Source organism: Triturus cristatus, chromosome 10 (genome assembly GCF_964204655.1).
Source record: "Triturus cristatus chromosome 10, aTriCri1.1, whole genome shotgun sequence".
Lineage (NCBI taxonomy): Eukaryota > Metazoa > Chordata > Amphibia > Caudata > Salamandridae > Triturus > Triturus cristatus.
Window position 1 is genome coordinate 958273737 of NC_140593.1, and position 25439 is coordinate 958299175.

The 25439-nt window shown below is 44.7% G+C and overlaps 1 protein-coding gene across 1 annotated transcript in view; it reads right to left on the minus strand.

Annotated features, from left to right (window-relative positions):
- The window catches only part of TMC5 (transmembrane channel like 5), a 524224-nt gene that overhangs the window by 315961 nt on the left and 182824 nt on the right, over positions 1–25439 (minus strand). Inside the window, exon 4 of the mRNA XM_085628842.1 lies at positions 3295–3405. Within this exon, the coding sequence (XP_085484968.1) occupies positions 3295–3405 (111 nt within the window). The remainder of the gene's footprint in view (positions 1–3294; positions 3406–25439) is intronic.

Genomic DNA, 25439 nt, shown 5'->3' on the forward strand with positions numbered 1-25439 from the left:
TTTTGGAACTAGTAAAGTTCTCAACAGCAGACGGCATTGTCGCATCTCTAACAGATGTTGCTAAGATCCATGAGGCCCTGACCGCCAATTTGGCGATATCTTTTGACCCATGGGTGCCCAGGGGGGCAGGACAAAAGTAAAGCAGTCCTGGTTTAGTGGTAGCTGTCTGGAGGCAAAGAGAGCCTTAATAGTGGCTATAAAATCCAAGAGTAGAACCCAAATAAAAACAGCGAGGGTCCACTATAAAGATACTATTGCACTTTCAAAAAAATCCTGGGAAATTGACCAATGGACACAGGCCTTAGCGGCCAAGGACATGAAAGTATTCTGGAATATCGTAACAACAGGTAGCAGCAACGGGAAGGCGGCACTGGAGCCTAACATAGGGGCTGATAGTTGGAAAGAGCATTTCCAGGCCCTTTACGCTCCCCTGGAGGCTGAAGCTAGTACTCAGTTCTTAGCAAACCAGCCATTACAGAATTTTAGTTAGAGACCCCTGAGTTAACCTTGGTATAAGTTACCGGAGCTGTAAGAAGAATAGCTCGTGGTAAAGCCCCAGGATTGGACAAGATACCAGGGGATCTTTTTTGTGCCGAGCCAAACATCTGGGGTCCCTATTTGTGGGTGCTCTTCAATGATATTTTAAAAGGGATGGCACTCCCTGAAACCTGGGCTGAAGCTGGGATTTTTCCAGTATACAAAAAGGGTCCCTCCTATTACCCATCAACTACAGACCAATCAGTTTGATCAATGTATCGCAGAAGGGTTTTGCCATGATCCTACTGGATTGTCTACAGACCTGGTTGGAGGAACACAAAGTCATGAGCCCTTTACAAGATGGCTTTAGGGGAAAAACATCCACTATCAAGCAAATGTTTAGGCTCCATTTCCTCTACTGGAAATCAGTGTATTTGGAAGGTGGTAGTCTTTATTTGATCTTTGTGGATCTCAAAAGTGTCTTTCATATGGTCCCTAGAGATGCCCTCCGGGTGGTACTGAGCCACATTGAAATTCTACACTATCTCCCTGAACATGTTCAGAAGACTGCATGATGGCAACTATGCCCAAATTAGGTATGGGATGCACGGGGCATTCACACCACCTATTCCAATTAACAGAGTTAGACAGGGTTGTGTTCTTGCCCCAACCCTGTTCTGTATTTATATCAACGGACTGGTAGACTTGCTCAGTGGACTGAAGGACATAGATGCCCCCAAGTTAGCACACAAGCTAATCCCAGAAATGATGTTTGCAGATGACACCCTCCTGCTTTCTAAATCTCCGATGGGCATCCAGAGAATTATTGGGTTCTGCAAGTTCTGTAGAACTAGGGGGTTGGTGATCAACATACAAAAGACTAAATATATGATTTTCAACCCCGCCCGCTCAACTCGCCCCAACTCGCACATGAATGGTATCCAACTGGAGCGGGTATCTGTTTTTGCCTAGTTAGGTCTCACCCTAACAGAAAAAATGGGCTGGGGGTCCCAAACGGATACGTCTAGCCTAAAGTTGGCCCAGACCGCTGGCGGGCTGGCCCAGACCGCTGGCGGGCTGGCCAAGATATACAGAAACTCTTTTTATAAGCCTGCAGGACTGGTTATAGAGATCTATAAATCCCAATTTAGGAGTGCTGCTTTGTATGGGGCTGAACTCTGGGGGAATTGTCTCCCCAAGACCGTCATTAAAACCGATAACAGTTTCCTCAGACAGCTGTCCGGTCTTCCGGTGAGTTCCCCACTAGTTCCACTAAGTTTGGATCTAGGGGTAAGACCCATTGCAGAGGAAATTGGTTGTTGACCCATGTTATTTTGGCGACGTCTATGGGTGACCCCAGAACTGGCCGAGTATAGATCTGAGCTACAAGATATACTGTGTTTTCCCAGTACAGGTTAACTGGCTTGGTTCACACACATCAAGGAAGGTCTCCATATCATAGGTAGAGACACCCTATGGAGCAACCCGGAGATAGCTTGTGCTGCAATTTCGCGCAAACAACTATTTAGCCGCTACAGGGAGGGATAACTTGCCCAACTCCATGAAAACTCTGCCACTGGTTCTCTTACAGCCAATTTTCTGGTAATAAAGGATACGTATAATCTGGAGCCATGCTTAGATGAAATAAAACTAGCCCTATCTAGGAAATTGTATGTACAGTTCAGGCATGGCTCTCTCCCTCTGCGTGCATTTACTAACAAATGGTCTGGCAGTTTTGCTTTGGGGTACCCTGCATGCAGTAGGGGAGAGGAGGCCGAACTTCACATATTCTTTTCCTGTTCTGGATATCAGAAAATTAAACAAAGGTGGTTGGTACAATTGTGCAGGAACCTAGGTATACAATGCCATGAAGTAGCATTTAGGCTCCTTAAATATTACACACAAATTCCAATTGTTTATGCCGTATTCCATTTCTTAAGTTTTATTTGGAGGGCGCGAAAGGCTTTTCTACGAACCAGCAATGGATCTAATACTGATTGATTTTTAACGGTTATTGTAACAATTTTAGCCTGTTTTATCTGTGTTTTAGCTTTTTAATCCGTCTTTATATACTGTATGTGTTGTGAATGTTCTTTTATGGCCCACGGACCGAAATAAAGAAAGATTGGATTGGATTGGAATATGCTGCTGACGGGGAATGGGTGGTGATAGCAAGTGAGGGAAGTTAGCGGTTTGAGAATGGATTTCAATTCTGTGTTGAAATGTGAAATTACATAGCATGAATCTTCAAACTTGTACTGTGTAAATGATCCAATCATTATGTTGTTCCTTTTTTTAAGTGAAAATGTTAAAGGCTACACTACCTGATAATGTAAACTGTCTGTTAAAATGCAGTGTATTTCTTAATAACATTTTTGAAGGATACAAATATTAAGTAATTTCATTGTGGCCACTAAGGAAACAGCAGAATTATGGGTGTGATGCTTGTACTTTTACCAGTAGACTAATTTAATGCAGGATCTCAAAAAGATGAGACAACTTTAACTGTGTTTTTAATTATGTAGTTTAAAATTGTGAAACTGGCGCGAATTAAAGACCAATAGGCACTTTGGTCAAAATGCATATTTCCATATACCATTTTGTGAATACCGTTGTAGTAACTAATGCCCATTTTATTTAAAACAACACAGTAAAGCATTGATCCATTAATGATTAATAATGGGTATCATATATTACATATATTTATATTTCTAGTCAATTGCTGTAGGAAAGTTCTGCAATACATTTATATGTGCCCTTAAATTATTTTAATGGTAACTTAGTTTGATCCACAGTGTAGGAAAATTGCAATCTTACCATCAACTTCAGTGTGTCCGTCAGAGTTGGATTTGGTGTATTCATCCTGGCCATAACTGATGGATGTAGGTCTGTCGGCGTATTCTGTTTCACTGTCAAATGCGGGATTGTCTATAGAGAAGATCATATTTAGATGAAACATTGCTACTCCAGTACTTACAAAGAAAAACACATCTGTTTAATTTGCTAGCCTTCAAAAGTTAAAAGAGGCATATTTATTTTTAGTATGAAAATATTTCCAGTTCCACAAAGGATAGCTAGTTATACATAATATTTTTTTTCCATTTATCTGACTTTGTGGCACCCAATATTTAGAACAACTTTAACCTAAGATAAAGTGCTTTGAAATGCAATATAAAATGCACACAAATCGAAGATGAGTTGTTGCACACCTCTCCTAGTGTTCGAACAGAAATCAGCTTTCAGACCAGTAGGTCCCTGCCTATGTTCTTAAGCAGTTAGTAGGAACCTGTTCAAATGAAAATGGCTACTTACCAAGATCTATGGCATGCCCAGCTCATAGGCATCTCTTATGGCAAAACAGAGGAATACTGCTGCCATGATGAAAGCACTGTAATCTCTATTACACAATTTAAAACCTGGTAGTAGCTTATTGCCCTACTCTTGAGGTAAACATCCCCACGCCTGTATCAGTGTTCAACCTCATTTATTACATTTTAATTGGACATTTGTTGATTATTCGCTGAAATTGAGATCTTACTGTAGGCCGCGCAATGGTGGCAGGAGAAAGTCTATGGACTAAAAGAACAGAGTTGCTGGCACATATATTTTCCCTACTCTCTTGCACATGGCTCAGCTGTTACCAACTAATGGTGCATATAACAAAGCAGAATGGTTAATAACTAAGGGCCTGATTACGATCTCGCTAGGAAAGCCCTCCGTATGACTTTGATCCAGAGGCTTTCCTAGCGAATCGCGCTGTGCGAGTCTCACTGAACGAGTAAGATGCAGCTATATGCTGATGAACTCGGTCGCTCAGACTCCCATTGAACTCTATAGGAGCCTGTGTACCAATGTGTACACAGGCTCCCATGGGTGGTGAAAAGAGTACACCGATTTCTATAGTTGCAGGGGTTCGCTAAATATCACCTTCATATGTATGAAGCGGGAGGAGTTGCAACTTCGTGCAAATGTGCATTTACGATCTGACAGATTAGTACGAGCGCATTAGCTGCAGTGCAAAAGAAAGTGCAGGTTACAATCCAGTATGTGTGCAACCAACCTTTAAATAAGGCTATACATTACTAATTTTTTGAGACTTTTCTACCAAATTTGTAATCTAGAGTCTCACAGTCATTTATCATGTCAAGATTGAAGTACTGTAACAAACCGGCCATCTCAAAAGCCATACTTACAAACGGCGGACAACTTAAAAACACGATGGCATGAACATACCACAACATAAAAATAATGCATTGAAGGCATTCTACTCTCTCCAAAAAGAACAAAAAATAGAGAACAAGGTTTAATGTACACAACATAAAACATAAGTTATGGCCTTGTAATGTCTATGAAATGAGGAAACCTGTGAACCCAGTATGCCTCCAGCAGGATCTGTTCACTCCTAGCTGGTTAACGTGGAAAGACTCAAAAGAAAGAAACCCTAAAGATGACCACATATAGTGTTGGTCATTAATTGGACAGACAATAAGATTTTTTCTCTGAAGTCACCAGAGAGCTATCCAAAGTTCATGGCAGACTTAAAAATGCTCCTTTTTAAACAGCTGCTCTGCTGATGGTGTGTCAGTGATAAGACTCTCCCAGCCTGTTCTAACAGATTGCCCCCCATTGAGTAACTTTTTTTAAGCCACTGCAGAAAATGTAAAGTTGATTTACAGCACTCCACTTATTTGGACCAACATCAAGTTGTGAAGGCCCAATGTACCAATGGACTGTCTGCTACTATTGAAACGTTCCAACCGTGATCTGGTGCTCAGAATGTGGTGAAGGAGCCATGAGTGCACATGGTGTGTTCTACAAATGACCTAACAAATAATTAATGTTGGTAATAGAATCTACCTATTGAAGGATGCTGAGAGTATGCTGGGCAGGAGAAGCTGCAGATCGAGTCAATACACATTGCAGGCAGTTGAAAGTGACATTAAGAACTGGGATCAGAAATTGAGTGAGGGAAAGCTTCCTCACCTAACACACACCTTTGGCAAGATAACTTCCTGAAATATATCTTTTTGTTACAAATAATTTATTTAGGCGTAGCCTGATTGCGTTTGGTGTTGCATGCTATCTGCCTAAAGTTTCAGCGATCTATCTTAAAGTTCATTTTAACTTGAATGGATGGATTGCTGAGTACTTTGCACTTTATACAATGCTTTTGCATTTTAGGTACTTTAGATCTCGGTCACCCAGTTTGATATCAAGAATGCCATTAACAGGGACTTTTTGTATCTGATTGAGTTGCTTTTTCGCACCTTGCACTTTATAAAATGTTTTGTACTGTATTTTAGTTTTTTGACCTACTGGCTTGATATCAGGAATATCATAAATGGGGATCCTTCTGGTATTTGATCGAGCTGGCTTTCTTGCATTTGGTATCTTATATAACGTTTTTTGTACTGTATTATACCCCATGACCCGGTGGATATTGGGAATGTTAAAACAGGGACTATTTGTATTTGATTGCTCATTTGCACATTGTATTTTTCATAACATTTCTGTATTGTATTGTATTTTTAGGTTACGGTCTCAGGGTTGATACCAAGAATGCTTTTAAAAAAAAATAACTTTGGTTTTCTTTTTTAAATTGTGTCAATGAAATGTATTGCTGTATGATATGATCACTTTTATGGCATTAAGTTGTCGAATAAAGTATTCTTGACTGACTGACTGGATTGCTGAGTGTTTGCTGGATCTACACTTTCTTGGCAATGATTTGAGTAGTCGGTTTTAGAGATACCATGGCCAACGACTTAAAATGCAATCTGTGTATTTTTTATCACATTTTGAGTTTTTCTGATGTTCCACCAGGAGCCATTGCAATGATTTCAAGGGACAGGTTTTCGTGATCTTTTTTGTTTTTTGGACTAATCGGCCAATTTTGTGTTAATTGCACTTTCTATATCTGTTTTTGGTAGCCCTCAATAGATAATGTCACAATAATTAAACCATGTTAACACATGGTATCTGGTAAGTTCTAAGGAATGATTGGATAAAAGCAATGTCTTCTCTTACTCCAGCAAATTCAAATAAAGTTTGTTTCTTGCCTTTTACATTCATTTTTAGGGAAAAGCATAGCTCTAGGATGAGCAAGAAACTGAGGATTTTTACTGTTACTGGTCATTTTAAAGTGTGGCGTTCACTCCGGGGGAATCTCCTAGTGAATTAAATGCTAAATTCATGGCATTATATTAATATGCAGTAGTCACAGTGTGCAAACAACCAGTTTTAAGGCCTTTCTTAATTGAAAATTGCAGAAGTAATATGCACATGAAGAGGTAGTTTGTTCCAAGTAAAGGCAGCTTGAAGTCTATGAGATCCTTGCCCCAGTTTTGCTATCTGGTGGCAGTTATGTCAAACAAATGTAAAATGCTAGAATACATCGGTTCATCCTAGGAATACATATTTGGCACTTCTAGGAATTCAGGTCCAAGGTCCTAGACAACTTGGTGCATTCACCATGATGACTTGGGGTACTCTCTTTTTTACTAGAAGAAAATTAAGATGTCTAGGGTATTGTGAGACATTATCATATTTTCTAATTTAAAGAGAGTCCAGGTAGAAGCATTTTGAATAGACTGAATGATCTGGATCTCTTTCTTAGGCAAACCAAGGTTCATGGTATTGCCCTAGTCAAGTCTGACCTGCATTTAATCATTGGTGAGTAGAACTTTTTAAAAGAATGAAAAGAAAAGAAAATATGGCAAATAATGTCTACATATAGAAAAAACAATTCTTTAAGGTTTAGTGAGGTTGATTTCTCCATGCAGTGTGAGCTTGGTGTTCAAATGTCCAAAAAGTTCCCAAAATGTCAAACTTTTGTGGAAGTGAAGTTGCTAAACTAAGTGACTAGGGCTAAAAGTTTAATTTCCCTGAGTGGCAAGACTACCACAAATAAAACTTCTGTTTTTGACGGATTGAGCTTTCAAAAGCATTAATCCATCCAAGCAGAAATGGCACCCAGAGTCAGAGGAAAATTAAGCAGGTATTACTTAACATGGTCTTGTAAATTAAGAAGGAACTGTATGTACTCAGTGTAATAAATGCAAGGTAGAGGTTTTGATAGAAGGGCCTGGTAAAGGTTAAATATTGGGGGAGAGAGAGAAGTGTCCTGCAAACCCACCTAACCTAGTGATCTTGGAACGGAAGGATACTGACCACCTTTTAGTGCTTGAGTTTGTTTGGACAGAAAACACCGAATCTATGTCAGTGTTTTATCTTGGATGTTATGGCAGGCCAATCTTTGAATCAAGACAATATGGTTGATGATGGTGAATACAGATGAAAGCCCTTCTATAAAAACCACACCAACACCACTTTGGTCGATGATCATCCATAGATCATCCATAACAGGAATGCACACAGAGTCCGCCATGGCCTGTGCTAACTTGGTGGTCTGTTGGGCTATCTGTCAACTTCTAAATGAGCCTGTTTGTTTCTCAGTTTAATTAGTAAAGGAATACCTTTAACTGTCATGGTGGTGAATGCAAAGGAATTTCATCAAAGGTAAAAAACTATTTCATGTAGAGAACAAAAAATAGACTTTGAAAATGTTATATTGATTTGCACACAAGGTGGAAAATTTGGCAGAGTAAATATCACCCAGAAGAGGTCAATTTTCAAACACATGCAATGCTCTGAGCATTTCAGCAGGGATACTTTGGATGTTTGAGTGTTCCCTGAACGTCAGGGAATTTATAGCAGTAAAGTTCACTAGCAGGGCTTTATAACGCAGGCCCAAAGGGGTGTATATGACATCTGACCAGGAAGGAAAAGGCGTATAGGTTGCAAAATATATATATACTTGCACAAACATTTTTAACAATCATCCAACTCTCCAGTTGTAGAACTTGGATTTATTGTCACTGCTAGAAGCATGTGAAGAAATACGTCTCACTAGCAGATTGCAATAAGTAAATAATTTATTTCCAATTATAAAAGGAGCTCACGTCCAGCACAGCCTACTCCTGTTGCCTGTGAGTCCAAGTGACTGCTGGCTTCGCTGGTCAGAACACAGAGAGAGGAGAAATGGAACGTGGAACACTACACAAATAACAACAAGATATAATTCAGGTAAGTCAAGTGCTAACATCTAATACACTACATCATTTTCCCTTTTTTAATACAAATATAATAATTTACTGGGAATTTATAATAAAATACTAAACTTTAAATCTTTGTTTTCCTTTATTGCAAATAGAACTCTTTATACTTTGCAAGCACTGGACACATTACAAGGGACTCTACCATTGTAATCAATTAACTCTTCATCTAGCTGTAAATTAGAAGAAGATTGAGCAACAGAATCATCACTATAAGAGTCATTCAATTAAAATGAGGATGCATCTTCCTGACCGTATGGTCCTGCATCAAAATCAAACAATGGTCTGCTGTTTGTGAACTTGAGCTGTTTATGGGGGAACTGAAACTTTATAATTTTTTATGCCAACAAGCTCCAAACTGATCATCAACAGTGATTTTGGAATTCCCTACTTTTTTGCACTCAAGATGTTCTTTGCTTGTTTCTGAAAAGCCTTAATCAACCATCTCTTGCTCCACCATCCTTTTCCATCAAGCAACACAGAACCTTTCGACAGTTTGACAATTTGTACTGGAGATTTAAAAACTGACCCCCCTTTTTAGGTCTCGCCTAGACAGTGCTTGCACTGTCTCTCCGAGACATGCAGTATACACTTTAGTGTGGAAGCTTCCTGGAAGCTCCGCCCACTCGCCACTCATCTTTTTTATTGGCTTAGGTCAGTAAATGCTGCTTTCCGATCTGTTTAAGGCTTGCTAGTCCCTCCTCATGACGATTATGTCGTCATTTGTAACATTCCAAGGCTACTGACCCCTTTACTCGACGCACTTTCTCCTGGCGCCCGGCCTAATCACAACGGTGCGCACGCGATGATGTGCTCTCTTCCTGGCCGGTGTTCTGTCCTTTCCAGCTCCCCGTCTGTAAGTGCTCCCCCTGCATGTGTGCGCAACTCGACCCGAAGGTATTGAAGTGCTTTACATGAGCACCGATTACATTACACAAGGACACATTCAGGCACGGGGAGATAAAGTGATTTGCCCAAAATCACTGAATGTGGACGCTACCCCGAGGCTCGAACCCTGGTCTCCAGCACCAAAGTCGGCAATCTAGCCATCAGACCACATCCGCTCACTTTGTCTAACAGGAGTGAAAAAGAATATAGCCAAAAACAACATAAAAGAAAGCACCAATGAACCTCTTTCCGCTTGGATTTAAATTGTTTCCAAGTTAATGAAAAAAAAAAATTTCTAATTATAACTATTTTGTATTCTTTTCATACACATGTTTGAATTGGAAATTAAATTATCACTTTGCGACTTACTTCTAGAACTAAATAGTTTAATTTTAACAGTCATCGCGTTAACGATGTCTCATAGGAAAATGCATTACTTTTTTTTAATCAAACTACGTATCTATACATTCTATATAGATTTGTTTCCTAGGAGGCGTTCCCATATGAACATGTCCGCCGGATTCCAGTGACTACATCGATGACTCCCTTGTCCTTTTTCTATGCCGTTGAACTGTTCCTTGTTTAACATGGTTAGAGGCATATCTGTTGACGGTTTGAGGAATGCACCGTTTTGTTCAGCTGCACTGAATAATACCGAGATGTGCTTAGGGGCACACAGCTCACTTGACTTAGCTGCTTAGGGGCACACAGCTCACTTGACTTAGCTGCCTTTTGATATCGTAGTTAACAGAGATGGAGGGAGGTGAGTTGAGCGTGCTGTCTGCACCAAGCTATACGTGGTAGCCACTGCTGCTACATAAATCTCGATGAATAAGATATGTTGCTTTGTATTAGTGGTATAAAAATAACTATGTTTATATAAAAATATGTTCCTTGCTGCTGGGTATGCTTTAAAATGATAATTGCTGCCCATGAATGTTCAGCTAACTAATTGATTGACTATCTTATTTTAGCACTAACGTGTTGTACTGCTGTTCAGCTTGCACTTTTCCTGCGCGCTATCAGTTGGCTGTGCAGTGAATAGTGACCTTTGATGAGTTCACGTGAGTGCACTTATTGCTAGCAGATCCCGAACGTGATGGCATCATATTTGCACGCGCTGTGGAATACTACAAACCTCTTTCCGCCTGCTCACGACCGCGGGAAACTTTAGTGTTGGGGGAATCTGTGAGGCTCTTTGAGGGCTATTAATCATCACCCAACTGATGGCTTCTGTTATTTCTGCCATTATTTATCTTCCCTGTAAAGATAATGTATTTGGTCACACGCCATTGATCGTCTCTCCATGCGTAGGTTTTGAATGTAATGGATAAGGTGGGAATGTATCATAAAAAAAAGTCTGAAGTCATTCTTAAATAGATGGGAAAATACACTGGGCAAACTTGGAAGTTGTAAACAATAACAAGCATTTGCAATGCATTAGGTCTCCTCATTTAGGCATGTTAGGCATGTTTAAGCTATTGATATTGCAAATAACAATGATTTTTATTTTTGTTTTCGTGTTTTAAAACATAAATAAAAGGCATTGTCATTTACAATGCCAATATCTTAAACTTGTTAAGGGGTGCTCGCACTGGCATAATCACCTGTTCTGCCTCTCTCTATGAGAGTTTTTTTAAACTGTTGATATTGCCCACGCGCTCTCAACAACTGGCAGAGATTCATTATCCTAAAGGCTGCGCTTGTTACACTTGAGCAGGGCTGTTATTTCACCTTGCACTAGCCTTTGGCAGTGTATGCGCGGTTACCACAGCTGTGGGTCACACTTTCTTGCTAATCACAGCTTGTGTTTGCTGGTGTGCCTTCGCTGATAGGCACAGCTTGAGTTAAACCTTTATGCTGGTCACTGCCTGGAGTCTCCTGTCGTCCTGTTTTCTTTCTTTCAGTGAATGTATAGAGAGCAGTTGATAGTTTCCTGCTTGTATGGTGCACTGTTTTCAACAAAATAAAATCACAACCCGCATCCCACTGTATCCGCTTCATTTGTTGCAATTGTCTCTTTCTTCAATGCTCGTGTGCGGCTGCCGTGGGGGTGGTTGAAGTCCACTAAATATGGTGAGATATATGAGTGTGTGTATCTCAATATAGAGGCTCCATGTTTTTATGCATTCCATACCTTGTCACATAATTCCAATCTGCCCTAATTTTACTCAACGCCACACACATCCACTTCCTATAATTCAACTCTATACATTTCCATTTCACACCACATAATAAGACAACAAACCACATATTTCAACTCAACAACACAATTATGCAACACACCACATACGTCCAATTAACGCCACAAAATTCAACAGCACGCTACATAGTTAAACTCCACAAAACAAAATGCAATTCCACATAATTACTCTGACACACAATCTCACTCCACATAATTCCAGTACAGTCAATACCACATAAATACTATCCACATTTTCCCACTACACACCATATCACATAGTTCCACTACACAAATCCACTCCACACATTCCACCACACATACATCCACTCCAATCCAAAACACATAGGTAAAAGACATTGTCATTTACATCGCCAATACCTCTAACTCTCACAAATGCGAGAACAATTTGCATTGCAAATGCTTGTTTTAACTGTGTTTTGTTTTCTCTTTAGAACCCAATCACCAATTTGCAAATTCAAATCCTTTGTTCATGTTGTCAAAATAGGATTTACTTAAGCCTTGTTGATGGAATGACCTATTAAAAATATCTTTATTTCTATAACATGTGGTTTTTAAATTATTTTTCAAACTCTTAACCCAATTTGGACATAGCGTTGACCTGGGATCCCTTTTACGTAATAGCTTTATGGTGATACACCAGTCATGTGTGTGGAGTGATCAAATATCTACACAATTTCTGTTTCAAAAATTCTTCCACAGGTACTAAAGCAGGTTGAATACCTTCTATTAAAACGTGCTCATCCTCTCAATTAGGCCATTGCAAGAGGTTGAATATTAAGCTAAACGAACAAGTTACTTACCTTCGGTAACGATATATCTGTAAGAAACATTAGTTAGTTAGATTCCTCACCTTAGAATATCCCCAGGCGTCAGGCTGTATCCGGAAAGATTTTCGTCAGCAATACCCTTGCGCGTCGCTTGGCGTCGTCTGCGGCTCCGCGTCCGTCGTCGTGATCGCCAGGATGACATCGTCGGAGTACTTAGACGCCGCCCTCGCGCGCTGACATCAGTTCTTGTACATAGCTTTCCGCGCCAGGAACGCAGAGCCATGCAAGAAACCGAGACTGGTGCCAAAAAATTTTAGGGCCCTGAAAGGGATGACCTTAACCCTAGATATCGGTTCGCAGAACGGGGAGCTGGGTGGGTCGGTGATGAATCTAACTAACTAATGTTTCTTACAGAAATATCATTACCGAAGGTAAGTAACTTGTTCATCTGAAAGAAGAACAAGTTACTTACCTTTGGTAACGATGTATCTGTAAGAAACATTAGTTACTTAGATTCCTCACCTTAGAATATCCCCAGGCGTCAGACTGGATCCGGAAAGATTTTTGTAGCAATACACCTTGCGCGTCGCTAGGCGTCGTCTGCGGCTCTGCGTCCGTAGTTGGAGTCGTGCGCCGGAACGACGTCGTCGGAGTACTTAGACGCCGCCCTCGTGCGCTGACGACAGTTCTTGTACATAGCTTTCTGCGCCAGGAACGCAGAGCCATGCAAGAGACCGACACTGGTGCCAAAAAGTCTAGGGCCCTGAACAAGATGACCTTAACCCTAGATGTCGGTTCGCAGAGCGGGGAGGATGGGTGGGTCGGTGAGGAATCTAACTAACTAATGTTTCTTACAGATACATCGTTACCGAAGGTAAGTAACTTGTTCATCTGAAACAAACACGTTAGTTAGATTCCTCACCTTAGAATAGATACCCCAGCAATACCAACCCCGGTGGAGGGTCTGCGAACCAAGATCACACCAGAAAGTCCTGGAGAACAGAACGGCCAAAGAAGCCATCTCTCCGGACTTGGCTGTCCAGGCAATAGTGTTTGGTGAACATGTGCAGCGAGGCCCACGTTGCTGCCTGGCAAATGTCTTGCAAGGGGACTCCCCAGCCCAGGGCAGGAGTCGCCGCTGTGGCCCGGGTGGTATGGGCCCTCAGCCCTACAGGAGGTTCCTTTTTCACCAAGGAATAACAAATCTTTATACACAAGACGACCCACCGTGAGATGGTCCGCTTGTGTACAGCCCTCCCCTTCTTAGCACCCACGTATCCAACAAAGAGTTGGTCGTCCACCCGGAACTGCTTGGCGTTCAGAGAGCCCGCCAGATGTTAAACCACCAGGGTGATGCCCTGATGTTCCAGCCATGTCCAGAGGCGCAGAGCCTTCTGACTAAGGGTCCACGACCCCACCCCGCCCTGTTTGTTGCAATACCACATGGCGGTGGTGTTGTCCGTAAACACCTGCACTACACTTCCCCGGACAGAGGGAAGGAATGCCTTCAGTGCAAGTCGGATCGCCCTCAGCTCCAGAAGGTTGATATGGAGCAAGGACTCCGCCGGAGACCAGCGGCCTGTGATCTCCGCCTCTCCCATGTGGCCCCCCCATCCCAGGAGGGACGCATCCGTCACTACTACATGCTCCGGTTGGGGTAGGGAGAGGGATCTGCAACTGACCCAATCGCGGTCCGTGAGCCACCACTGTAACTGTCTTGCATGCCCTCCGAGATCAGGACATGGTCGGACAGGTTGCCTCGATGCTGGGCCCACTGAAACTTCAGGTCCCACTGCAGAGCCCGCATTCGCCATCTGGCGTGATGCACCAACAGGATGCAGGAGGCCATCAGACCCAGATGCCGCAGCACCAACCTGACCGAAACCCGGGATAGAGGCTGGAAGATGGGAATCAGAGCCTGAATATCCCAGACCTGCTGTTCCGGAGGATAGGCCCGGAACTGCGCTGAGTCCAGAACCGCTACGATGAAGAGGAGCTTCTGGGAGGGACTCAGATGCGACTTCAGAACATTGATGGAGAACGCCAGCAAATGCAGGAGGTCGGCCGTAGTCTGGAGGTGGGAGACGACTGCCTGGGGCGAGCCCGCCTTCAACAACCAGTCGTCGAGATAGGGGAAGAATGGAACCCCCAATCTGCGCAGATGAGCTGCGACCATCGCCATCACTTTCGTGAACACCCGAGGGGCACTGGTGAGGCTGAAGGGGAGCACGGTAAACTGAAAATGCTCCTGGCCCACGTGAACCGCAGGTAACGCCGGTGGGCCGGCAGGACGGGGATGTGGAAATAAGCGTCCTGCAAGTCCAACGCTACCATCCAGTCTCCAGGGTCTAGGGCAGCCAGAACCTAAGCTAAGATGAGCATCTTGAACCTCTCCTTCCGGAGGAAGGCGTTGACGCTCCTGAGGTCCAAGATAGGGCGTAGGCCCCCTTTGGCCTTCTTGGGAATCAGAAAGTAGTGAGAATAACAACCACGACCTACTTCTGGACCAGGAACGCGCTCGATGGCCCCTTTGGCCAAGAGGGCCGTAACTTCCTCCTGCAGAAGGTTCAAGTGATCCCCCGACATGCGGTGGTGCTGCGATGGCATGGCTGGAGGGGTTGCCTCGAAGGGGGAGTAGCCCCTTCGGACGATTTGCAGCACCCACCTGTCCGACGTGATGGAACGCATGTGGAGCAGGTGATGGAGAACTCTGCTGCCCACTGGCGTGGAATGGGCCTGAAAGCACGGACTAGGAGGGCTTTGAGGCGGATCTGCCGGGGTGGATGTGGACGGACAGATACGTTGTCCCCCTGTACCGCCTCGGCGGAATCCACGTCTGCGACCGCGTGGAGGTTGGTTCTGCGGCCTGTGGCTAGGCGGACGTGGGGGGGCGCCCCTTCCTTGGCCCCGAAAGGGCAAAAAGCAGAAGCTTGCGGGCGTGGGCCCGAGAGGCCCAAGGACTTGGCCGTAGCCCTGGAGTCCTTAAAGCGCTCCAGCGCACTATCCGCTTTGTTGCCAAAAGGCGACTGCCATCGAAGGGCATGTCCATAAGGGTGCTCTGGACATCCCCTGAGAAACTCGTGGACCGCAACCAGGCGTGGCGGCGAAGTGCCACAGTGGTCGACATTGCCCGGCCTAGCGAGTCCGTAGTGTCCAGTCCACATCGAATTGCATGCCGTGCTGCATCCCGCCCCTCGCCAAGAGCCTGGGCGAGCCGTGTCCGGGCCTCCTCCGGGCACTGGGGCAGAACGTCCTCCCCCGTATCCCACAGGGAGTGGGAGTAACGGTCCAAGAGACAAGCGGTGTTAATAGAACGCAATCCCAAACTAAGGGAGGAGAACAGCTTTTTACCAAATTGTTCCAGTCTCTTGGATTCCCGATCCGGGGGAGCGGACGGGAAGGAGGTCTGGGGAGTAGAGGCCTGGATGACCAGGCTCTCGGGTGTGGGGTGCATGGACAGAAAACTGGGGTCGCCCGGTGCAGGGCGGTGGTGCCGGGCTACGTTCCGGTCCACAGGAGGTACTGTGGAGGGCTTGGACCAGGTGCCCTTGAGAACATCAACCAGTGCTTCATTAAACTGCAGCAGAGGCTCCGAGGAGCTTGCTGACGGTTGGAGCATTTCAGTGAGGAGGTTAGTCCTCATGGCCACAGCAGGTAGCTCCAGCCCAAGGGCATCGGCCGCCATGCGCAGCACCACGGAGAATGCAGCACCTTCCTCAGATTCCACGGTCGGAGGAGAGATTAAGCCAGTGTCAGGGGAGGTATCCAGACCACTGGCATCCCCCAGCTCGTCTGCCCAGTCCTGCGATAACTGACCCTACTGGGTCAGAGGGTCCTCAGACCCCTCCCATTCGTCACCGTCATCCGATTCCTGGTAGACAGGAGGAATGATCGGAGCCGGGCAGAAGATGAAATTGCCACCCATCGGCGTCGGATGTGGCGCCGGATGGCGTCGGATGCGGTGCCAGCCGGCGCCGCTCTGACGCCGGGCCCGGACAAAACTGGGGAACGGCGCCGTCCGAAGGCGGCACCGGGGGTGGTACCGGAGTCGGCGTCGGCAGAGGGGTCGTGAGGTCGACCGGTCCTCCGGTGACCTGCGGCGTCGGGACCGGAGTCGGCGACGGCACCGGGGCCGGAGCCGCCGGCTCGCTAGGCCTCCCGGTCGAGCCTGCGGGGCCCGAAGGCACGCCGGCAGGCGTCGACGGCAGAACCAGGGTCCTCATGGCCGAGAGGAAGTCACTGATCTCCGCCGGAATCGCGTCGGTCCCAGGGACCTGCGGGTATGGGGACGGACGCAACTCCCGCGGCTCCGACGGAGCCGCGCAGGTGGTACCACTCGAACCCTCAGCCGAGTCGTGCGACCGGAGAGGGGAGCCCGAAGAGCGATGTCGCCTCTTGGACTTCTTACTATGCTTTGTCTTACCCGAAGACTTGGACCCCAACGAGTGGTGGTGATGGCTGCGGCTCCACAACCGGTCCCTCAACCTCCTCCCCGACCAGGACCGTGAGCGGCGCGGAGCCGACTGCCGGAGCTCGAGTAGCTTGCGGGACCGCTCCCGCCTAGCCTTCAAAGTGAAGGCCCGGCAGTTGGGGCACGACTCGGCATCGTGGTCGGGCCCCAGGCAGTAAAGGCACCGGCGGTGGTGGTCCGTTACGGACATCAGTCGGTGACAGGAGTCGCAAGCCTTAAATCCAGGCATCCCTACCGGCACCAGAGTCGAGTTGATAATGAACCAAAAGAGTTCAAAAAGTTTAGTAAAAAAATTACTAAAGGGTATGCTTCTTCCCGGATCGGTGCTTACTGGCGCGGAAAAAAGAAGAACTGACTGTAGGAAGGTGAATATCTGACTATGGTTACCCCCAACTTTTTGCCTAGTGTCTAGCTGGTTTTTCGACTTAGTTGGCCTGAGATCCTGCCATTCAGAGTCTCAGGCTGTCTGCCCTCTCTTTAAAATGGACTCCATGTACCCTAGGTACATACCCAATTGGTAAGGATCACCTTATTGGACCCTGGTGATGAGGATATTATTCCTCCCTTCTAGAGGGAGAGACATGTTAAAATCCTACTTTGCTGTTTAACTCTGACCAAAGCCTCAGCATCACAAAATGGATGCTGCTGCCACAGACACGAGTCTGACCTCCTGCTACTGGGAGCCCTCCCAGCCAGGGAGGCCTGGACAATAGGTTTCCTGCTTGGGGAGGTGCTAGCACCTCCCCAGACAGACTTTAGTGTATTGGGGCAGGGGAGGCTGAAAGGAATGAGACACTGCCTGGGGCACACAAGGTGTCCCAGGCATAGTCCAGTTCAAACCGGTACTGGGGCACTCCAGCCCCAGCTCTGGCGCGAAACTGGACAAAGGAAAGGGGGTGTAGCCACCCCCTTCCTGGTCCCACCCATAGGAGGGACTTTGCAGGTAGCCCAGCCCACTAGCCCAGTATATCAGTAGGTAGCTGAGCCCTGCAGGACTAGATTATCCTGAATCTGCAACTTGAACCGAAACTCTGGACCTTCGACATTCGATCTCAGGAAGAAGACTGAAGAATCTCCTTTGTGGCCAAGGAGTGACCACCCTGGGCAACCAGGCACCATCCAGCGACCGCTGCTTGCATTGCGACTGATCCTACGAGGGACGACTGCAGAGAGTGACCAGCGCCGTGACTTCCAGACACCTCTGAACCAGATCCACATCGACAGCAAAGCTGAGACCCGTGGAGGCGACGAGGGACGTGGGACCGGCGACCTGGGAAAAGTGGCTAGTAACTGACTAGCGTGACTTCTGAGGCTTCCTCGAGGCTGTGCTTGGGGAATTGAGAAGCCCCAATCCCGAGCACCATCTGCAAAGAAGATCAGCTCCCCACACTTCACGTGTTCTGCATGGGGCCCTTCTGCACTTGATTTGTTTGACGTGTTGTCCGGTTGCTGGCCCGTTGGCTAGTGACGTCTGCGACGACGAACCTTTGATTTTATCTTGCTGGTCCGGCTCCTCCGGACTGGCACTCGCTCCTCTGTGAAAGAGAAGCAGCCCAGACCTTCCTGGTCTGCACCAGAAGCAAGTCCTTCATTCTGCGTGGGTTCCGCTTGCCAAGGCTTGTTGGGTCCTAGCTCGACAGCGACGCCGCCGACAGCAAGAGCCTTCGTGGGACAGCTCGTCTCCTGGTCCTGGTTGTCCTCGACGCCTCCTGGTACCCGTGGCTGCTGCGACAAGCTTCACCTCTTCACCTGAATCTTCACGACATCGCCTGGTTCCTTCCTGGTTCCTTACTGGCTCCTGGCTGGTGACCTAGACTCTGTCCCTTCTGCTTGCAGGTACCTTCCTTCTTGATCCCATCCTTGGGATCCACTGGACACTCTTCACTGATTGCCTGTCAGCAACTATCCTTCAGGCATCCATAGGAGTCAACGACGAAACCCGACGCAAGTTCACACCTATGCACCCGCAGCCCGTGGGCTAGGTAACTTGAGTACTCCGGTGCTCACCAGGGTATTGACTATCCTAGGGTCTAGTTTTCAAGTCTCGTACTCCTAGCTACTCCAGAAGTGTCCTAAAACTCTTAATTTCTAATTACTACTATTTCTATCGACTTTTACGCATTACGCATGAGTGTTTCCACTCTGCACCTGAATCCCGTGGGCCTCCCACTTCCTAACCTTTGGTAGTATAGTGTAGCCCCAGCGATTCCCTAGGCCTAGGCCTATCCTGTGTTTGTGACAGTGGTTCTTATACCACTTACTTAGTATATGGTTTGCGTGGTCCCTAGGGCCTAACTGTATTACTTACCTGTGTGACTTATGTATGTTTAAATAAGACTGTGTTGTACTTACCTCGAATCTCATAAAGAGTGCTGAGGGTATTTTGACTAGAATAAATACATTCTATTTTTATATATATCTGTTATGGTGTCCTTTCATTTGGTATTCAAGGGATTACAAATGGTATAACAGCTGGCTTCACATGCCATACAGAGTTTAGCCTAAGACTGCTCTTGTCCATGCTACCACTAGGATAGCTGGTCTATAAGGTTGACTTTACAACCAATCACCATAAGGGTTGTTTGGACTGATACAGGGTGTACACTAGAATTAGTGACATCATATATCAGGCCAACTTCTCACACTGACGTCAGCACGCGAGGGCGGCGTCTAAGTACTCCGACGACGTCATCCCGGAGATCACAACGCCGACGACGGACGCGGAGCCGCAGACGACGCCTAGCGACGCGCAAGGGTATTGCTGACGAAAATCTTTCCGGATCCAGCCTGACGCCTGGGGATATTCTAAGGTGAGGAACCTAACTAACGTGTTTCTTTCAGATATAAGTGTTTAATGTGATGTGGAGAAATAAAATTTCGCATTTGAGATGATGTGAAATGCGTGCCATTATCTGTGACCAATTCTTTTGGTGGACCATCAATTTTCAATATTCTATGCAAAAATGTGATCACCGATATAGTATTGGGTGCAGATGTAAATTCAAAATAAACCCATTTTGGAAAATAGTCAATTAAAACTTGTCACTTGTCAATATGCAAATGAACAGGCAGAATCCAAAGTTAACTTACACCATACATCATCAAGTAAAGGAACCATGTGCACAGGTTATTGATGTGTTTTCCAGTGTTTGTCAGAACGTAAACATGTGTGACAGGAAACCACCCATTTATGGAACTGTGAATCCATTGTAGGCCACCAAAAATATTGTTTCAGGTTCTTACAAGTTTTCCCTACACAAAGATGTCCCTCATGAGTAGCCTTAATTCAAACCTCGTGAAGCAAGACAGGTGGGGCATACCTGTCATGTTGCATTAAAATACAATCAACAACAGGCAATTCACTGCTAACGTGTGCAAAAGGGTTCAAAATGGACTCTAAAGGTCTTACTTTCAGTCATCCTTTTAAAACAAATTTCAACAAATGTTCCCGCTAATTTATTTCCATTTTGTGCGGCAGAAAAAGACCTCTGTGTGCTGCAGTCAAGTCTATGTGCACCAAGGAACTGATCATGCATGCAAGTGCAGCGCTCCGCTAAATAAATATATAGCAATCACCACTCCAAACATTTATATAAATCAGTGAAAACAGATGCATTTCACACATACAGCTCCATCGAATAGGGGTTTGCAACAGTTTTGCAATGTAGATGCACACCGACATGATATACATTGTTCACTCTAGTGGCACTTACACTTCAGGTTTAGTCAAAAACAGGACTCAGAGGTATGACTGAATATTAGATTTTACTGAAGGTACTTAAGTGTCATGATGATAATGATCTAAAAGGGTTAGAGCTGGTTAATGCAGAATTTATGGCCACAGAATAGGGGGTTTGGGTGATGGTATTAGTTTCAACATGTTGCAATAAGAAAACATCCCATAAAGTGAGCCTAATGGCAAACAAGTCATAACAGACTAATGAATTCTCTTACCTGGAAGAGCACGAGCCTCTTCTCTGTGATGTTCTGGATCATGATCATCAGTGTGATCATGGCCAGGTAGGTGTATGGACTCTTGGCATTGTTTTTTTTTCTTCCACTTTACTTTGTCATTCTTGTCTTGCTCCCTTCGAGTCTAGTCCCCTTGCACCGCATGCCCCTACTCCCCAGGCTGACCTTCTTCATTGAATCCAGGACTTCCACAGATGTTAAGTCTGTGAATGTTGAACTCCACATTATTCACTTTCTCAATAAATCTGTCCAATAACACCATGCTTGTCCAGTCACTCCTGGAAAGTCCCACTATACCACTCTCTTCAATGAAGTTTCTGTCTACTAAGACACCACGAAGCTGGGACCGCAGGTGAAAGCATTTGTCTAATCACACTGGTGAGTGCCAACTAGGGCACAGCGCATTTTTTGATTGTTGAACAATTTTGAGAACTGTTGCACTTGGTTGTCAAAGACAGACTGAGACATTACTGAAAGCTTTTGCTTGGAATTCTTGAACCTAAAAAATGGGAGTTTCCAATACAAAATCAGCATAATGCGCCTCTAATTGTGACTTGATTGTGGGATGAAATCCTACAAGACAACGGGTGGGGTGAAATGGGCTATGCAGTATGTAGATAGTCATGAGAAGAGTGCCAAATTATGCAAGACATTACCGTGGCTGAATTTGTTGTGTTCCAGTACTCCCGATCTCATTGGGGTTGGTTGCTAAATACGAATATAAAGAATTTGATATGCTTGCTCCCAACTACAAAAACTACAATGTTCATTATGTCACTTTTAATTCAGTCTGCCATACTACATGGACGCGATATAGTGTTACACTTGTTACACACACAACCAAATATTTTGTCCTGCGGACAGGCTGAATCAAAGTTTAAGAACATTGCATTAATTCAGACTGGCCTAATCATCGTATGTCAGTTCTGGCACCCAGCGGTGGCCGGCACAGGTAAACGCAGTAGGGTGGGCAGGGCACAACAGGGGGGGAGCCGACAGATGATGAAATAGGTGTTATTTATTTATTTAATTATACTTATTCGGTCGTCAGTCGACTGCCCCCCGCTCCCATCCCGTCCCGCCTGCCCCACTGCGTTTACCTGTGCCGGAGCCCGCTGCTGACACCTCTGGTCTGTAATAAGCCTGGGCGAAGCACTACGCTACGCTCGCGTAGTTTGCGAAGTTCGTGCTACTTCGCACTACGCGAACTGCACGTAGCACAGTGAGAACACGCGTAGCGTAGTGTTGCGTAGTGCTGCGGTCATTTTTTGCTTGCTCGCGGTCCTCAACGTCAAGTTGGCGACCGCGAGCAAGCAAAATGACATCCCGGCGAGACTTTTTCCTTGTTCGCGATCAGCAACATCAAGTTGGCGATCGCGAGCATGGAAAATAAACCTCCCGGCGAGATTTCCAACGCGAGGAGGTCAGGTTTCTCATTGCGAGGCGTCGCGTATGCTCGCGACCGCTCGCGATGAGAAACTACCAGTTCGCGTTGAGAAAGCTGTCGCTCGAGTAAAAATCTACTCGAGCAGCAGAAAACTACAGCTCGCACTGTGCAAGATGCCATTTTCAATGATTGCACAGTGCCGGTTGCATGTCCGCACTGTGCAATCATTGAAAACAACATCTTGCACAGTGCGAACATGTTACTACGCAGTTCGCGAAGTGCTACGCGTAGCTCGCGTAGTGCGAACTTCCCTTTGCGTAGCTTCGCGAAGTGCTACTTCGCGAACTACGCCCACCCTTAGTCTGTACTTTATATGCTGGGTTTTGTTTTTAAATGCTGGGATTTTTGCATCCATGTAAGCTCCGGTTCTAAGGAGGTGTTTATAATGGGCCACGATGAAGAGCTCTGGAGTTGAGGCTGATGGAAGTGTGAGATTTGCAGAATTTCTTTCAGTGGCTCAGAGTGGTGCTCAGAATATTGAGCATACAATTGGTGTCCCCTCTGCAGGGCGCACAGAGCATTGGTAATATTATAACTGTGATTATATGCAAAGTGTGAGAAGGAGGTACAAAGCGCCTTAAACAGCGACAGGGCAAACGTAAATGAAAATGCAGTTTTTAAATGTAATTTTGACACTCTGACGACCACTATCCCTTCAACAAACTACATTTACAGTTACATTTATTTTTGCCATGCCCATTTTACAGATTACCTACTTTTTTCATCCCACTTAAAGCCTTGGTGACAAGTATGATTTCTCCTTTGACTTGCAGCATGCTTAATAAATTATAAAATAGACTGAGGAACAGCCCATCTGTGCCATGGAAGGGACTGGGGGCACAAATTAACAATTGTCTGCAACCAACAGCAGAGGGGAATGAGTAGTGGTTGGCGAGCCAACAAACTAACAGGAAGAGCTTAGCCCCAGGTAGGCTCTGACTCTAAGAGCCCAAGTATGAGACGAGCCCTCAAAATATTTGACATGTAAATCGTGCAACAAACATCATGTTAGAATATGATAAGTTGTCTTCAAGATTCAAGAAACATTAATTTTTGACATGCAGGAGCTTTTCACTTTCGCAGATCAGTTTATTTGAAAAGTATTTATTAAAAGTGGGAGTTTTTAAACATGAACTGAGAAACATTCCACCCCCGGCTCTGATAACCATGTTATAAGTGAACAAAGAGGCAAGTCAATTGTCATGTATTAAGAATAAGTGGGCTAGATTCCCATTAACTATAGAACAACTTTATAGGTAATTAAGTAAAATACATGCTTTTGTACACTGCACATCCTGAACTCAAGTATTAGAGCTGCTCTCATATGTGATTAGATCAAAAAGGATGCTCAGTGAAATAATGTATTTGCTTAGGATCACACAAGTTGGTCAAGCAGGTAATGATCCCAGATTTTCCAGTTACATGCTGTGCAATTCAGCCACCAAAATGATATTTCTTTCTGCCAGCTTATGATAATGTTTTGTGCCTAAAAGGCTTTGTGCTTAATTCCTAAAGGATGTGATCAGATTTTGGTGGCAGGCAAAATCCACCGTTTCTTTTGCCCAGTTTTACATAGCGCGAACCTTGGACAGTGCTTTACAAGAGATACTGTATATTATTCGTATAAGTGCCACTACCAACAGTAGATATATTCCTGGATCAGACTCCTGGATGCCGCTGCTGCAGCCGAATGGTTGCAGGCCTCCTGCCCCTGACAATAAAAAAGCAAGAAGCACGAGTAACAACTGCCTGCTCCAAGCTCAGTGACACACTGTGAAAAAACCCGAGCAGCCTAGAGGAAGACTTTGGAAATCCTTTTGCTGGCATTCTGCTCATCCTTATGGCCTTTAAACTTTCTGTGACTGCTCCTCACATTTCACATTCAACAAAGTGATACATTTTCATCGCTGATCGTGGTTTTAATCCTAGTGGCTGATGAACCATGTCTTGCAAGGAACTGCTTTGGGAAAGTGCTTGTGCATGCTGATAGCAGGTAGTGTGAGTGAGCGCACATGCAACAGGGAACTATGATTTCAACACAGTTTGAAAAATAAAATCCTTTTTCAATGCATTAATTAATTCCTGTATAGACACAATTGCTCTGGATTCCAAATTTCTTCAACCAATGCAACAACACACTCTATGTCATCAAAACAATCATCTTGAATAACCACACCCAAAAGCATTATTGAAAAGGCAATCAGCCCTAGTGTTTTTTCCACCAGGAATATATTTGGTTCTATAATTAAATTCCTGCAACCATGACAATAATCTGACCAAACTCACTGACGTTTTTTTGAACCATTACCATCTAGCATGTGGATCAAAGTTTTGTGGTCAGTAAATACATCAAAATGAAAACCCCCATAAAAAAAAGTTTTGAACTTCTGCACTGCCCAACCACATCTCAATGGTTCTCGTTCAATCTGATTATAGTGTGACTCAGGTTGTTTTAAGCAATGAGATGCAAAAGCAACGGTCTATTTCTTATTATCCATCCACTGAAACAAATCAGAATCCAAACTTGACTTGCGTTAACCTTCAAGAATTTTTTTTTCTTGCTATGAAATGAGAAAGCGCTTGATCTTTTCAAATGCATAATTGATCACATCGGGTCAGTCAAACATCAGACCTTTCTTCAAGAGATCGTGTAACAGGTTAACCACAAAGGCATACCCTTGAATAAACAACAGTAATATTTACTTAATCTTAAGAAAGATTTTAATGTATTTTTGCCTTTAGGAGGAGTTATTTCTTGTATTGCTTGGATGACTGAAAATGTGGGTTTGAAGCCCTCAGAAGAGACACGATGACCTAGATAATCTAGATAAACTAATTCTTGGGTCAAAAAATTGACATTTATCACATCTCAGAGTGATATTAACACCTCTGAAAATGTCCATTATTCTTTCTAAGATCACATTATGTTTATAAACTCTACCTGCAAAAAATCAAAACGTCATCATGATAAGCTTGTTCACCCTTAATACCTGCTAAAATTGTATCTTTTAGTTTTTGAAACACACTCAATGGGAGTCAACCCAAATGGTAGTTCCAAGAAATTATATGTCCCAAAGGATGTAACATAGGTGGTTCA